The 15,361-nt window shown below is 46.4% G+C and overlaps 3 protein-coding genes across 3 annotated transcripts; 2 read left to right on the top strand and 1 right to left on the bottom strand.

Moving 5' to 3' along the window:
• The first annotated feature begins 260 nt into the window (after positions 1-260).
• On the top strand, positions 261-2,027 carry LOC108606255. The gene is made up of 4 exons (XM_017996204.1): positions 261-550; positions 602-816; positions 872-1,586; positions 1,653-2,027. The coding sequence occupies exons 1-4, from the start codon at positions 375-377 to the stop codon at positions 1,912-1,914; spliced, it is 1,368 nt and encodes a 455-aa protein (XP_017851693.1). The 5' UTR covers positions 261-374; the 3' UTR covers positions 1,915-2,027.
• Positions 2,028-2,388: 361 nt separating this feature from the next.
• LOC108605126 lies at positions 2,389-2,858 on the top strand. Its single transcript, XM_017994689.1, has one exon. The coding sequence runs from the start codon at positions 2,418-2,420 to the stop codon at positions 2,856-2,858; it is 441 nt and encodes a 146-aa protein (XP_017850178.1). The 5' UTR covers positions 2,389-2,417.
• Positions 2,859-3,340: 482 nt separating this feature from the next.
• On the bottom strand, positions 3,341-13,520 carry LOC108605127 (CG14438). Its single transcript, XM_033294401.1, has 7 exons — positions 13,315-13,520; positions 13,159-13,252; positions 12,273-13,088; positions 7,145-12,014; positions 5,577-6,716; positions 3,497-5,516; positions 3,341-3,359 (listed from the first exon to the last, which is right to left on the bottom strand). The coding sequence occupies exons 1-7, from the start codon at positions 13,518-13,520 to the stop codon at positions 3,341-3,343; spliced, it is 9,165 nt and encodes a 3,054-aa protein (XP_033150292.1).
• Between the last annotated feature and the right edge of the window lie 1,841 nt (positions 13,521-15,361).

The raw sequence follows: 15,361 nt of genomic DNA, 5'->3' as shown, positions 1-15,361 counted from the left end.
TGATACACGTTAATTTTTGTTTTGTGGGAACAGAACTTCAAAGAAGTGTCAATTTATCGATAGCGAAGAAATATTTGTAATTATCAAAATTTAAATTTGAAATACGTTGGCTCTTTTGAAATTCCCAGTATAAATATGTAATTTTATTCCAGCGCAAAAATAGAATTCTTACTGCACTGTCAAATCAAGCTTTGATTAATCTGTAATTTTACATAATACAGAAATCAAAAATGTTTAATTTAACCCATTATAGCCTTAAACTTGATGTAAAATACCATGAGCGATAGTATCCCAGTAGTCTAAAAAGTAACCATCGGTATAACTATCGATGTTTGGAGAGCTCTAGAGTCTACAAAGAACTACAAAGCAAAGCAATGTCGTCGCAGCAGAATCAATTGGATTATATTAGCCGTTATTTAATTTATAAGCTACTCAAATATTTTGGACCCGATGCAGCGTTAATTTCACAACGCATTGAGTCCTCCAATGGCCTGGACGGCTTCATGTCCGCTCTGTATACCGTGCAGTTGGATATGAAAGTCAACGGCAAGTAAGTTTTTGCTGAGAATACGCGACCAATGGCAATTAAAGCCCTTATCAGTGATAAGCAGGAAACAATGCTGGTGAAGTTTATGAAGGGTAGCCCAGAGTTCCGTAAAGATAGCAAATCATATATACAATTTGCAAACGAAGTTCTTGTCTATGCGGAACTACTGCCGGCCTATGAGCATCTGTTGCGCAGCAGCAATCTCAATACGGATCTTGTTGAGGGCTTTGTGCCGCGATGTTACTTTGCGCAGTTTGGCCAAATTGAGGGTGTGTAGAAGTTTTGTTTTGATTAAATTTACATTAATCCGTGTGCTTTCGACAGGCATGGGTGAAGCCAACGAGTCCGTGCTGGCGCTGCAGCACTTAAAGCCCGCTGGCTATGAGCTGGGACCGCGCTTGACGCTGCGTCGCGATCAACTGGAGGCCATGTGCAATGTGCTGGGTCCATATCATGCGCTAGGCTATGCGACGCGCATATTGCAGCCGCAGGTGCATGAACGTCTGAAGAATAGCATCAAGGAGCTGCCATTTGTTTATCCAAGCGGCACCACCAATCTATATGAAGCGCTTTATCGTGTGGCCTTTGATCGCTTCTATGAGTACTATGATCGTCAGCGTGCGCAATTGCAGCCAGAGGAGGACTTTGCTGCAGCTGTGGAGCGCCTGCGCGCCAAATACTTTGCGCAGCCGGAACATATATTGGAGGGAGTTAGAATCAATGCCAGCGGGGACAAGTTTAGCACCTTTCTGCACGGCGACTTCAATCGGAACAATGTCCTGTTCCATGAGGACGCCGCTGGCCGAGTCGACAACATTAAGATGATTGATTTCCAGGAGCTGCGCTATGGCACCACTGCCATTGATATTAGCTTCTTTCTCTATATAAACACGGCGGCCGCAGAGCGTGAGCAGCTATTTCCCCGATTGCTGCAACTTTACTACAAGCGCATGTACGAGCAGCTTGAGCTGCTGCTGCAGCGCAACACTCCAAAGCTGCTAGACGAGGAGCAGCTACAAGTAGAGCTAGAGCATTATAGGTAAGTGGAGTGTCTCGTCCAACTTGTAGTTCGTTCACTGTTGCAAATGACATCTCTGGCTTGCAGCTTTCAGCGATTCGAGGAGCATTTCAAGAAGTATGCATTCTATGGCGTCATGATTTGTATGCATTTCCTGCCCTGGCTGCTGGGCACTGAGGAGGACTGTGAACGACTCTCCAAGCTATTCGAGCAGGATATGTACGGCGCAGAGTTTCATCAACTCTCTATGCAGATTGCTGGTGACGAGGCCAATGTGCAAATATATAATATAATGCATCATGCCTTTAAGCAGGGCTACATGGACGCTGTCTTTGGATTCCAAGTGTAGTAGTATTAAATATTAAGTGCACTTCAATTGCATTTCCATTTTCTTTTTTAGACTGTAAGCAAAGTTTACACATATATTACAAATTTACAAAAATAAATGTTCTATCGCTCAAAGATTTTAAATTCTTATAATTGGGCCTGTCTTTGAAAATAAATGCACTTGCGCTTTCAGTGGATAAACTTACCAAGCTGAGCGCAAACAGAACGTGGATGGTTATACAGCTGGAATTGATTCCTCTATTACGGAACAGTTTTTTGGTTGCAGCCAAGTCAATTTATATGCCACTACACTGCTGTCTTTGTGTGAGCGGCCTTGATTTACATTTGAATATTTATCTGGTGCAAACAAGCAGAACAAGCAGTAGATACATATGCATGTAACTAACTCTCCATGACTGATCCCACTATTTAAACAACTGTCGAATGTTTTTGGGGTTGGAGTAGTGGCTATAAAATATTCGGCAGCAACGCAGCAGGAGCTTAGTTGTGGCAACAGACGTCGACATGCGTCAGTTGCTGTTGTTGGTGTTGGCCTTATTGGGTGTAGTCAGCCTGGGTGCAGCGCAGGAATTACAGTCCGACTATGCCACAGCGGGCAGCGAGGATATTTATTTGTCTACCAATGACGAGGAGCTGCCAGAGCAGTCGCAATATGAGAATAATTATGAGGAGGAGCAGGAGTTTGAGGAGGACGAATTCGTTGAACTGCAGCCACAGGGCATTAACATAGACGGCATTGGTGAAACCGATGTTAGCTGCGAGTACAGCTGTCCGCGTTATTATCGTCCTATTTGCGTGCAGCGCAACGATCAGCAGATCACATATGCCACGCCCTGCGAGTATCACAACGAGCTGCGTTGCGCCCATGTGCTCAATCGCCTGCAGGACAGTCCAATGCCAAACTTTCAGTTTCTTTACCATAGTGTCTGCGAAAAGAATATTTAGAATTCAATATGCTGCATATCACAATTTATTTTTCTGCTTCATCTTTTCTTTTTTAGCTTTATTATTATTTTTTGTTGATAATGTTTTTTCATAATGCTTCGTAAGCTGTTTTTTTTTTATAGATTACAAATATATTAAAAACTAATTAAAAAAAAATGAATCTGCAATTGAGCAGCATAAGCACGGTACGTTTTAGGGCTATGGCTTAATAAATACTGTAAGAACTTACGAAATACACGTACAATAGGTGTATAAAATATGTCTAAATTTATGTGTGTACATATATATATATGGATTTTTTTTTTTTCGATTTTTGGCTAATAGTTGTGTCTGTCTGCGAATTGATCAATATCGCGAATGGTAAAACGACGATTTAGAATGCGCCTGGTTGTACCCACTGAATAAACAGCATCTGTTGCGTTAGCAGATTCGCTGTATGGGAAACTGGTACAGTTCTTACAGTTGTGCTTACGTTGTGCTCGTTACAGCATTAGCTGTGACCTACAGTGGGTACCGCATTTAAAGCTGACATTGTTCTGACAGTGCATACAGGTGCTACATTAACAGCAGCTGTTGAGTTAACTGCTTTTGTCTGTATGTGAAATTGGATACAGCTGTTGTGGCTTAACAGTGGGTACCGGTGGAGCTGTTGCATTAACAGGCTTTGTATGTATGTTGAACTGGGTACACTTAGTGGGCTGGACACAGGTATTAATAATACTTTGGTGGGCGCAGTTGAAGTTGCTGCCACGGTTGCATTGTTGGTAAACGAAGTCTCTCTATAAAATGGCACGCGTTCGACAATTCGCGTATTGGGCACAATTACTGCTGAACTGCTTGCTGCGCTGCTTGCAACACGGCTTGGTGTATTGCTTACGACACTGCTTGCATGAACTGGAGTTATTGAAGCTGCTTGCGTTTGCGTTTGTTGTGTGCCGCTTGCCTCGCTTTCTCTGATTCTATTCAAATCGTTGGGATTCAAAGTCTTGCGGCGCTTTGTTATCTTAATAGCGGTTTCTTTGCGCTTCATCAATGCCGCAATGTTAATCCTCGGTATTGGCGGCTGCACTGCATCGCGCAGAAGCCCACGGTATACTTCTTGGATGACGCTCACATCATGATAGCGCGTGTAGCGCAAGCTCTTCTTGCTTGCGATGAAGCCGTTGGGGAATTGCATAAACGTATGCATCAGATACATGCTGATCTGCCTAAACGGATGCACTGCCTCAAAGGTCGTCCGCACCAGCTCCTTGTGCGCCGTATAGCAGTGCTGAATGTATTCATCGAAGTCATCGCTTTGGTGCGCGTTGCAGTAGCTGCATTGGCGGAAGCCCTTGAAGTGATTGAGCATATGACGCATTACAAGCATCTCCGTGGTGGACGCAAAACGACAAAAGGCGCAATAGTATATAATATCCTTCTTAATCTGCAGAAAGCAGAAGCCTCCTTGTATTGTCTTGTGCTTCTCGCTGCCATGTTGTGCCATTGCCTCCTTCGTGGGCAGCACCTGGCGACACGTGTTGCAGATAAAGTAGCTGGTGCGCAAACCCAAGGCGCTGGGCTCCAGCAGTGTCTTCAACGTGCCGTTCGATAATTCCTTGATCTCGTGGGCAAAATGCCTTTCGGTTCGACAGTGATTGACGAGCTTGGACGTGTCGGTGCCGAAGTTAAAGCTGCAGAAGGCGCACTCGGTCTTGCGGCGCACATCGCAGCCGATGAGGTTGTGTATTGAATGCTTCTCCTGCAAATGCGCAGCCAATACTTTGGCGCCGCCCACAAATTCCAGACAGTAGGGACAACATAGCAGTGGCTTGACAGTAAAGTAGAATGGCTTATGCGAATGCCGGCTCATCCAATGCTGACGAAGCTTATCCACATCATTGGCTGTCGCTTCACACATCATGCAAGTGAGCTCAAAGCACAGCGAGATTAGTGTCTCTGCTTGCTTATCCTGCTCCTGCTGCAGCTGCAACTGCTCTTCGGCCTCCTCATCTGAGGATAATACCTCAATTAATTCCAATTCTTTCTCGCTGTTGTTTGGTTTTGACTTCCGTGGCTGCTGCTGCTCGTCCTGCTGCTGCGGCTGCTCGTCCTGCTGCTGCGGCTGCTCGTCCTGCTGCTGCGGCTGCTTGTCTCGCATAGGCTGAGCCAATTGCCAGCAATCGCTGTCCAGCAGCTCATTGAACACACGCTCAAACTGATGCAGTGCCAGGCCCAAAAGCGTGCTCTTGTGCTTGCCACGTCGCTCCAAATGGTTCGCAACGTTGCGCTCGACCGAGGCGCTGTACTCACAGTGCGGACACTGGTACTGATGATGAGTCAATTGCTTCTCCACACAGTGGCCCAGCATACGCTGATACGTTGTTGCCGCACGCTGACAATTGTTGCAGTAGAAGCCGAGCGTATTCTTGAATACGTTACGCAGGCGCTGGAAGCTCTGCACCGGCTGCACGCGCTTGCCCGGATGCTGGCGCAGTATGTGGATAATGGTGCCGACGACATCCAGCGAGAAGCCCTCCTTGCAGTACGGACAGTTGTACTGATCGCGCTGGTCGTGCATATTCTGTGAATGCCGCAAGATCTGAATGTAGTTGGGCGATTGCCAGCGGCAAATGTTGCAGACAAAGTCGTTGGGGGCGCCGAAGTTGACGCGTGCCGCTGAAAGCGAAAGAGCGAGAATTCAGATGATGACAATCGATCGTTGTGGGATTAACTTACCCGACTTGAGCCAGCGCGTCTCGTCGAGCTGCATGTTGTAGGCGCTATCGTTGCGTTTATGGATGATAATATCCACCGAGGCATCGGGGTGCTTATCGTTAATATGACTATCGATGGCAATTTTCTTGGCATGGAACACCGGACAGGCGCCGCACTGATACAGATGACGCTTGTGCATCGACAGATGCAGCAGCACATTGGTCACCAGCAGGCGAGTCTGCGACTCCCCGCAATGTGGGCACGTGTAGGTATCCGCATATCTATGGCTCTGGATCAGATGGCAACGTAGGTTAAACTCGCTATCTCGACGCTCGTTGCACTGCGGCACGCCGCAGACGAAGCGCACCTCCTTGGGCACATAGCCATATCGCGGCCTTTGCACATTGCACTGCCCGCCTGTCTCCGTCTCCACCAGTGGTGATGCTACTACCATGCTGCCACATGTTGCCGTTCCCGATTGGCTGGCAGCAGCAGGCTCAGCTCCTGACACTGCCACTGCCACTGGCGCCTTTGCTGGCTGTTCATTCCGCTGCTTGTAGGTCTGATGCACCGCCTCGATGCGATGTAGCATGAGGTGAGACAACATCTGTTTGCTCTCATTGGTGCCAAAGCGACACTCGGTGCATTGCACCTTGTGTGGCAGCAACTGACCCCCAGTGGGCAGCACATGCAGCTCCGATGGATGAAATCGTGTCTTGGCACTTGGCTGCCGACGACGCAGTTGCCACTCAACGCACAGCCCCTCAATCAGTCTGCCCAGCTGCAGCTTGCCAAACGTGTCCTCTTTTCCCATCACGGCCACCCAATAGCTTTGCTTCAGTTGCAGCTGCGACTGCGGTAGCTCCACGAACTTGGAAGCGCCGCCCCCAAGTGCGTGCACCTGTCGCACATGATGCTGCATCAGAGCCGCATCGACGGTTGTCGCCAGGCACAGCTGGCAAATGTATTGATGCCGCGCATGAAGCCGCTTCAAGTGCAGACGCATCTCAGCTGGACGCTCGAAGGACTGTGTACAGTGCTTGCATTTCAGTGGCTGGATGCTTGGATTGCTCGAGACGTGGTAGAGCACATGGTTGGTGAACTCCTCCTCTTTCAAGGTGACGTGGCAGCCCCGTTGCGGGCATGCAAATAGTTTGCTCACTAAAACGATAGAGACAGAGAATGCATGAGCAAGAGCAAGAGAGAGAGAGATCAATAGTGCCATCTCGCTTTGTTAATAGTGTTGGTAGCAGTGACATTTGAGTGAGTGAGCGAAACATACAGATAAAAAATTTACAGTTATTTTTTCGAATTTGACAGCTTTGCAATTTGTTGGTAGTTTAATTTGAGATTTTGATTTCGTTTTTTTTTATTGTTTTTATTGCCAGATATAAAAAGCAAAAAACAATAGAAAATATTAAATGTTTTAAACATTCAACACTTGCGAATCGACACTATTTTTGTTATTTGAAAATTTAAACTTTGAAAATGTTTGGGAATGTTGAATAAATGATTACATATAGAAAAATGAATGATTATAGTTTAGTGGTCTCCGGGGTATGTGAACGGCTTCTCCTCGTTCGACTTACATTCAAGTCCAGTGGGATTAAGCAGCTGCTCCAGCATTACGTTAAAGGCCGGACAGGGCTCCGTCTTCTCCTGAGTAGCTGCTGTTGTTGCACTTGTTGTCGCTGTTGCTGTCACTGTCGCTGCAGCTGGAGGACGCGGCGGATTGCGTCGCTGCTCCAGTAGTGTGCGTATGAGTTCGGTAGATGAAGTTGGCTGAGCTGGCAGCAGCAGCTCCGCAGGTGAGCCCAGCCCATGCACAGAGACGCCATGTCGCACAAAATTATCCACATCGATGGCCACAAGGCCACAGTAGATGCACTTTAAGTAATCTTTGTTGCCAAAGCTTACCAAGCTATGGAAATTCAAATGACTCCTTATATCCACGACCGTGTATGTAAAGAATTTACAATTGGCCGCCATGCAGCGAAAGCGATCAACGGCAGCTGAAGGAGCGGAGGCGCCAGCTGTTGCCTCGCCATGCGCCTCGATGGAAATGTTAACTTGCGGTGGAGCTTCTCCATTATAGCTGGGCGTCACACTTTGCGTGACTACAAAGTCAGCGTTGCTGGCCGCAGCAGGCATCTGTGTCTGATCGGCAGACATAACCGTCTCCTCTGCAGCGACATCAGGGACTCCAGACACCACCTCAGCCAGACTAAACACCGAGTTGATGGCTAGACCCAGTTCCAAGCTGCTGGCGGCGGCGCAGAAAGTTTTGCGACGTCGAGCGATGGGCGGAGGCGCCGCTTTACGCTCTTGGGTGTAGTTCTCGTATGTATCATAGAATGTCTGAATACGTTGGCTGTTCGATTCCAACTCGAAGGAGCTCTCCTCAACGGACTCTGCGATAAAACGATCGCCGCTAAAGCGACGCACGCGCAGTCTGGGCACCGCAGGAGGCGCCACCGGCTCGGGCACCGGCGACGGCGGCGGCGACACCACCACCTCATCCACAAGTTGTGGCTTTTCATCAACTGATTCTGCTATTGCTTCTTCTTCAGACGCTGTTTCGGTTGGTGCTGGCGGCTTATGCACCTCCATCATATGTCGCAGCTCTTCGGCTATGGTGAGCTGCGGACGACTCGATGGGATCACGCAGCTAAAACAGCCGCCACTCCAACGCACCGACGGATGCTTTAGCTCAAAATGAGTCTCCAGTGCCTTCGGCTCGTTGGTCTCGAATTCGCATCCCGTATATTGGCAATAGTAGTTTTGATTGTTAAAGGACACATTCTCCACGATTGTAGCCAAAGAGTCCTCAGCTCTCGGCTTCGAAATCACTGATGAACTGTTTTCAACTGACTCCATAGCTTCAACTGTTGTCTCACTGCAGTTGCTGCCAACGCTGCCTGGAGATTTGTTGCGTTTACTTCCAACGTTACCACTGCCAGCGCTTGGACTGGGAACGGCGGGGTTAGGTGAATTGTTTTGCAATCTGTTGTAGAACTTGTTGTAGTGGTGGAAAAGGTTCGGCTTGACTTTAGCGGCTTGTTCCGCTTGCGGATCTGCTGCTGCTGCTTCTTCTTCTACTTCTTCATTTGGCTGCAGTGTTTCCTCTTCCTCCTCCTGCATTGGTGGGTTGCTCACTGGAGTGGCTGGTGCCACCAGCGGTGGCATAATTTCGTCTTCCTCATCGTACTTGCAGCCATTCACCACCAGCACTTGGTCCTCCTCGGGCAATGGTGGAGGCATTCCTATGATGCCAGGTATGAGCAGCTGCACTTGCTCTACGTTATCTTCGTCGTCCACCTGCTCTTCCTGCTCTATGGTATCTTCTTCATCCACCTGCTCTTCTTGCTCACTCTGCTCGTCCTCCTCCTGCTGCTTCAATACCAATTCCTGCGCTGCTGTCTCTCTGGCACGATTATTCTGCTTGATCAGTGCCATAGCTTCCGAACGCTTCTTCACCAGCGGCACACCATCCACACGGAACAATATCAGCTCCTCTCCCAAGCCCTTCACGGACTTGGCCCGCATGCCATGCTGAAGTTTCCAATGATTCTCCATGTTCGCTCGATTCGTCTGCACAAATTCGCACAAATGGCAAACGATAATGGGCAAAGGGATTTTAGTTCTAAATCTATTGCTGGTAAGGATGTGAGCGCCTGCACCACACCGGGCCACATGCTCGGCCAGCGGAGTCGATTTCTCGGACATCTTGCGGCACAACGAGCAGTAGTAGCCGCCCTCGCCGGTGTGCGTGGCGAAATGATCCAACCAACGCGTCTTCGAGAGCTCCAGATCCGTGCAGCAGAAGGGACACTTGTGTCGATATTGCGGCCAAAAGCAATCGGCGGTCGAGCCGTAAATCGGACGATTCCCAAGGCCGATGCGCAGGTCCGCCAACGCTCCGGGAGACAGGCGCGCGAAAAAGTACTCCCCATGGTGTTGATTGTAATGCTTGTAGTCCCGCTGCACCGGCAGCTTGCAGACCAAACATTCCGATTGGTTTGACGATAGTGCATGCCAAGCGGGATTTATGTTCTTCACTGTTGCCTGGTTTTGCTCCCTAAGCCGACGCTCCAGCTGCTCGCAGTACTTGATGCGCACGCGCAGACGTCGTAGTTGGAATTGCGCCAGTTGCTGCTGCTGCTGCGTCTCTTTGGCTTTCAATCCCATGCGTGTTACGCCCGCCGAACCACAGGAACGTCCACGGCGTGCTACGTTACGTATGTAGGGCGTTAGCTCTACACTACTTAGAGTAGAGATGTTGTTATTGTTGCGATTGCCGTACGTTATGCCCTTATTGCAATTTCGTCGTCCTGTGGCGCGCAGCACATCATCCGCATAGTACATTTCGGATATGTCCTTGTTTAATTTTTCCAGCTCATTCAGACGCTGTTGGGCGCGCTTGCGCTTGATCACGGGCTTGGGCGTACCCTCAGTTGCGCTTGTGCTTGGCGCATTCGACTGCTTTACCGACTCGCTCAGCGCTGTGATGTTTGCTATCATGAGGGGTTCGGGCTCGTTTGGCTTTGGCGTGCCCTCAGTTGTGCTGGGCGCATTCAACTCATTTTGCAATTCGTTGAACTTGCTTTCAGTTGCGCCTGGCGTCTTCAACTCGTTCGGCTTCGGCTTGTTCTCAGTTGCGCTTGAGCTTGACGCTGACTCTTTCGGGAATGTGTGTTTTTCTGTCGTCGGCTTGGGCTCGGCGCTTGTACTTGGGGCTGTTATCAACTCGTTTATGGATGGTTGCTTTGCTGACGGCATGGGCTTGAACCTGGGCTCCGCTGCCTTCGCTCCGCTTCCCGACTTTGACTGATTTGCCGACTCGTTCAAGCGCTGGCGTTTTGCTGACGGCAGATCTGCTTTGCCGCTGCTAGAGCGAGCGTGTTTATTAGCTTTTTTGGTGGTAGCCGTTGCCACCGCCTGCGGTGCTGGCCCTCCTGCTTGAAAGGCGGCCAACATGACCGCATTGCGTCCCATTTGGGTCTCATTGAAGGTCAGTGAATTGAGGCGCGTACGTCGCTTGCCCTCCAGTATGTTTTGCGTCGAGATTTTGGAATTGTCCGTGGATTTCTCAAATATTGTTGCCAGTTTGCGGTTGATCCGTTCTTGCTGCTGCGATGGCTCTGCTCCCGCTCCAGCTCCTGCAGCTTTTACTGCCTTATTTCGTACTTCTTGCTCGCGCTGATGATCGACGACGTCTTCGTAGACCAGACTGTGACTACTGAAGAGCTCTTCGCGGTCCACTAACGATTCGCTGCTAATGGGCATCATTGACTTGCGTCGCTGCATTTTGCTTTTGAACTCTGAAATTGGCTCAGCCGCTCGTTTGATTGTTTGCTTATTCTTATCCTTATCTATATCGGCTGTGCCCTCAGTCTGTTGCTGCTCATCAAGATTTGATGCACAATTGCTCATGGGTATGACCACCATAGTTCCAGTAGGAACTACCGCCGTTTTAGGTACTGGCTGCGGTTTATCAGTAATCTTTTCCTGCTTGAGCGCTGCGTTTTCTATAATCACTTGCTGTTCCCTTGTCTCACTCTGCTTATCCGCTGGTTTCTCCTCAGGCTGTTTTGTTGTATCCTTGTCACTAGTCGTTTTATCCAGCGCTGCCTGTTGCTCCAAGGATGGCAACGCAGGCTCCATCACTGGCTCATCGTTTGCCACTGAGTTATTATCCACTCGCTTTTCGTCAATAGCGACTGGAAGTGTTGATTTATCCTTTGTTTTCCCTTCACTACTTCCCGAGGATTTGGGCTTATGCGATTTTTGTTCGTCATTTTTGGATTGGTCATGTTTGCTACGCTTGGACTTGTGGGACTTGTGCTTCTTTGCTTTATTTTTATCCGACTTCTGCTTTTCGGCGTCGGTTTTTTTCCCTTTGTCTGTGACGGCGTTACTCGTAGTTGGATTAGTAGCTGCTTCGCTTTTATTTGACTTGTCCGCAGCCTTCGCTTGTTGATTTTTCCCTTTATCCGTAGCTGTGCTAGTAGATGCTTCGCTTTTATTTGACTTATCCGCTGCCTTCGCTTGTCGATTCATCTTTGCCTTTTCATTCTTCTCGATCTTTTTGTTGGTAGCCTTGGCTGGATTTAACTTTGGAATTTTGAAATTAATTTTTGCCCTTGGAGCCGCTTCGCCCAGATTTCGATACGATGTGTCCAGCTTCTTTACTTGATTATCAAGTGGAGTGACCACCGTCTGCTCATCAGTCTCAATTTCACGTGGTTTCTCAGCGGCTTCCAGCAGTCGCTGCTTTTTCGCTGCATCAGCCTCACGCGCCTTGGCTTGGCGATGCTCGAAATAGGAACGAGCTGGAGGAGGAGTTGCCGATGCGACTCGCTCCTGCGCTGACGACGAACGGCGTGTACGTCTGGAGTTAAATATACCGAAAAATTTGTTGTTATTTGTTTGATTTCCAAGATTGTTGTTGGCCCAGCTCTGTTGGTTGTTATTATTGTTATTATTATTATTATTATTATTATTATTATTATTATTGTTGTTGTTATTGTTGTTGTTGTTGTTGTTGTTCTCCTGCCAATTTTGAACATTATTTTCATTATTTGGCACTGACGGACGCCGTGACGGACGATGCGAATAAGAAAGGTCAGGCATTTGGGTCTGATGTTGAGATACAGACGCAGACGCGTTCCAATGTTCAGCTGGCAGCGTCGGATTTGGCACAATCGGAAGCGCTACAGGCGAAGGAACTTGAGAAAGGTCGTTGTTGCAGTTAATGTTAATAAGATTAGGACGGTTGGACAGCAACGGAATGTTGTAAGTTGTTGGCACCGGTTGCCCTTTGCGCCAGCTGGGCGGCGATGGTGGCATCTCATCCGCCATAGTAAGCTTACTTGTAGAAGCCTTTCGTCCTCGCGGATCCTTGCTATTGGACGCCATGGGTGCCATGGTGCAATCTGCGGAACTAGGCATACGCGGTGTGCAATCTGGGGCGCCACGCAGCCTGGCTAGCTTCTTGCGAGCTTCCTCCAGCGAGGCCCCGGGAGCGGGGGCAATCGACGACAACGCTACTTTGGCGCGCTTCTTTGCATATTCCTCTGCCAGAGATTTGGTAAGCGGCGGCGTTGGATTTGGGCGCCTTTCAATTCCCAATTTGCTCGTTGCCGAATAGTCTCGACGCTCAAAGGCTGTCCATGGCAGATGTGATTTGCTCGCATTATCTCTGCGCGTAAAATCAGCCCCATTGGCGTCTTCGGGAGAGTTCATGTCAATGGTTGTTGGAGATGGATTGGCGTTCTGCTCAAATTGGTCCAGTATGACAGCCGGCATAGATATAGTTTCCACAGTTAAAGGTATTATGTCCTCATGTACGGTTGTAATTGATTTGGCAGCTTCGCCATTCGACTGCTGCGGCTCCGGTTGCTGAGCGGAGCCGGTCTTATCAGATGGCTCGGATGTTGTTGACTGTTGCCCGTTGCTGCTGGTAGGCTCTGCATTTGTATCATCCTCGTCGTCATCCAAGACGATGACAGTCCCGTCAGGCGTTTTATTTTGCTTAAAATGTGCAGTGTTTTGATTTTATGAAAACATGTAGAATAATAAAATTACTGTTCGCAGTACTTACCGCATTATAGCTTTTCTTCAATTTAATAATAATACTCTCAATTTTGGCTAACAAGTCCACAGAGTATCGACGAAAAAAATCTTCAGGTGTTGAACTAGATTTTGAAAATTAAACTTTAATATACTGATTTGTTTTCGTCTTTCTATTGCTACTTACTGATTCTCCAATAGGTGCTGTAAGGTTAAAAGCTTTGAATATTTTTCGGCAGTCAGAAAGCGTCCAGAATTGTGGGCCACCTCTTTGATAAATGGTATGCATCTGCGCAGTTCCATCAACTTGTCTGCAGGTTGCACCGAGGTTGACTGCGCAGCACCATCAGCTGTATAGGTTTTGTTTTTTCCTCCATTCTCCTTGTCACTCATTGCAGTCGCTGTCTGTCACTTTGCGGTCTTGCTGCAAGAGTGAAACGAGATTGAAAACTGATTATGTATGTTTTGCAAACAAATCCACAAAATTTTTAATTTTTATGCCGTATTTTTTAGCAATTACGTTTTTTTCTTATTCTAATTTGTTACCTCTTGTGTCCTTTTAGTCTACACTGCCCAGGGGACTGGATGCAGTAAAGACTGAAGCAAGAAAGAGACAGAGAGAGACGCAGCGCCAGACATGGCACACGTTTTTTTTTCTCCTTTTATGTATATTTTTATTCCAACCGCTTTTGCAGTTCTTGTCTTTTACTATATTTCGCACAGGCACAAACTATATTAATAAAATTGTGCAATTGTGCATAATAAAAAGCTCGAATAAAAACACAAAAAAAAAACAAAAATATATGTGCAGCACTTTTTGCGTCGTTTCTTCGCGCACACACAGTTGACAAATGAACGACAAACCAAATGTGGAGGCCAACAGGGTTGCCACCTAGTTGCAAAGCAGCAATTTCTTGTTAAATTTGTTTTGTCTGCTTATTTTATCGGCACACATTTCATTCTACGTCTAGAACTATTTTTGTGTGTGAGTTTAAGCATGTATGTGTGATGCGTTTTCTGGGCGGCGACACAAACATTCAAACATTCAACTATTGAATGTGTTGGTTGTATATTTGAAAAATGTTATGAAGATTTTGATGAAATTAATTAAACCTATCGCAGTTTGTTTACTGTAGGCACAACAAATTGGGACTCCTTTTTACAGAATTATAGGGTCATGAGTCTTTAGCAATCTTTTTAGTTGAACTTAAAAAAAACAGTGAAATTTGCGAAAATTAGTACAAATTACTTATTCTTAGAATTATAACGGCTTATACTATATTAGTTGTTTTTTTTTTAATCTTATTTTTACATATATTTTGATTTCGACCGCTTTTGCATTTGTTGTCTTTGACTATCTTTTGCACAGGCGTAAACTACGTATTCCCTGCTTATCATGGTTTTGGAATTCGGAATAGCACAGGTTAAAACGGATACTGTGATATACTTTCGAATATTGCCGAAATTAAATATGCTTGAAAGACGTATAATCTGTTCATTGTGTATATTTTATGGTATAATTTATAATTTGTACTAAATAATACAATAAATGACGGGAAAGATCCATCCAAAGTTTGAAAATCTGATAACTTAAAGCATCCACTCTGGTATGAATATTGGAGATGAACTCGGAATTTCAACATTGGGATCCACGACTGGTCAATACCTGCCTTGGATCGTTCTACTAGTAAATAGGAAATTGGTTCTTACATCTTTAACTATATTAGTTTAGTTAGATATCTTTATTTGTATAGCTATTCCAATAAACTGTAAAAGTAGTTCTATGAGCTATTATTTTTCTATGGTGTAGTTGCTTAGAGGAGTTACGTATATTATGAATTTCAATTACCAGCTCTTACACTTATCCAATAAATGTAAAATTCCCTAATGCGTAATAAGAAGAGTTTACCTAATTTTATTAAATGCACATGAGCGCATTTATTATTAACATTCATTTCAAAGCGACACAGAAAATGTTTTGAATTATCACTTACTGTAAACATATGTACATAAGTTTGTAGGAAGAATCACAGAGTAAAGAATACGAAAATAAAGCACACACACAAACATGAACCAATCCGCGTGTAAAAACTCATCGAACAAACATTAATACATGTTGCTTGGGTAATACATATATTTCCCAAGCATTAATTCAATTTAACTTAATTAACTATATAATGTAAATAAAAAGTGTTGTATAGACTTACTACAAATAATTCGATTTCAATTTCCCA

Source organism: Drosophila busckii, chromosome X, assembly GCF_011750605.1.
Source record: "Drosophila busckii strain San Diego stock center, stock number 13000-0081.31 chromosome X, ASM1175060v1, whole genome shotgun sequence".
Taxonomy (NCBI): Eukaryota; Metazoa; Arthropoda; class Insecta; order Diptera; family Drosophilidae; genus Drosophila; species Drosophila busckii.
Note: the sequence above shows the minus strand (reverse complement) of the source record. Positions and strands in the feature narration are given on the sequence as shown.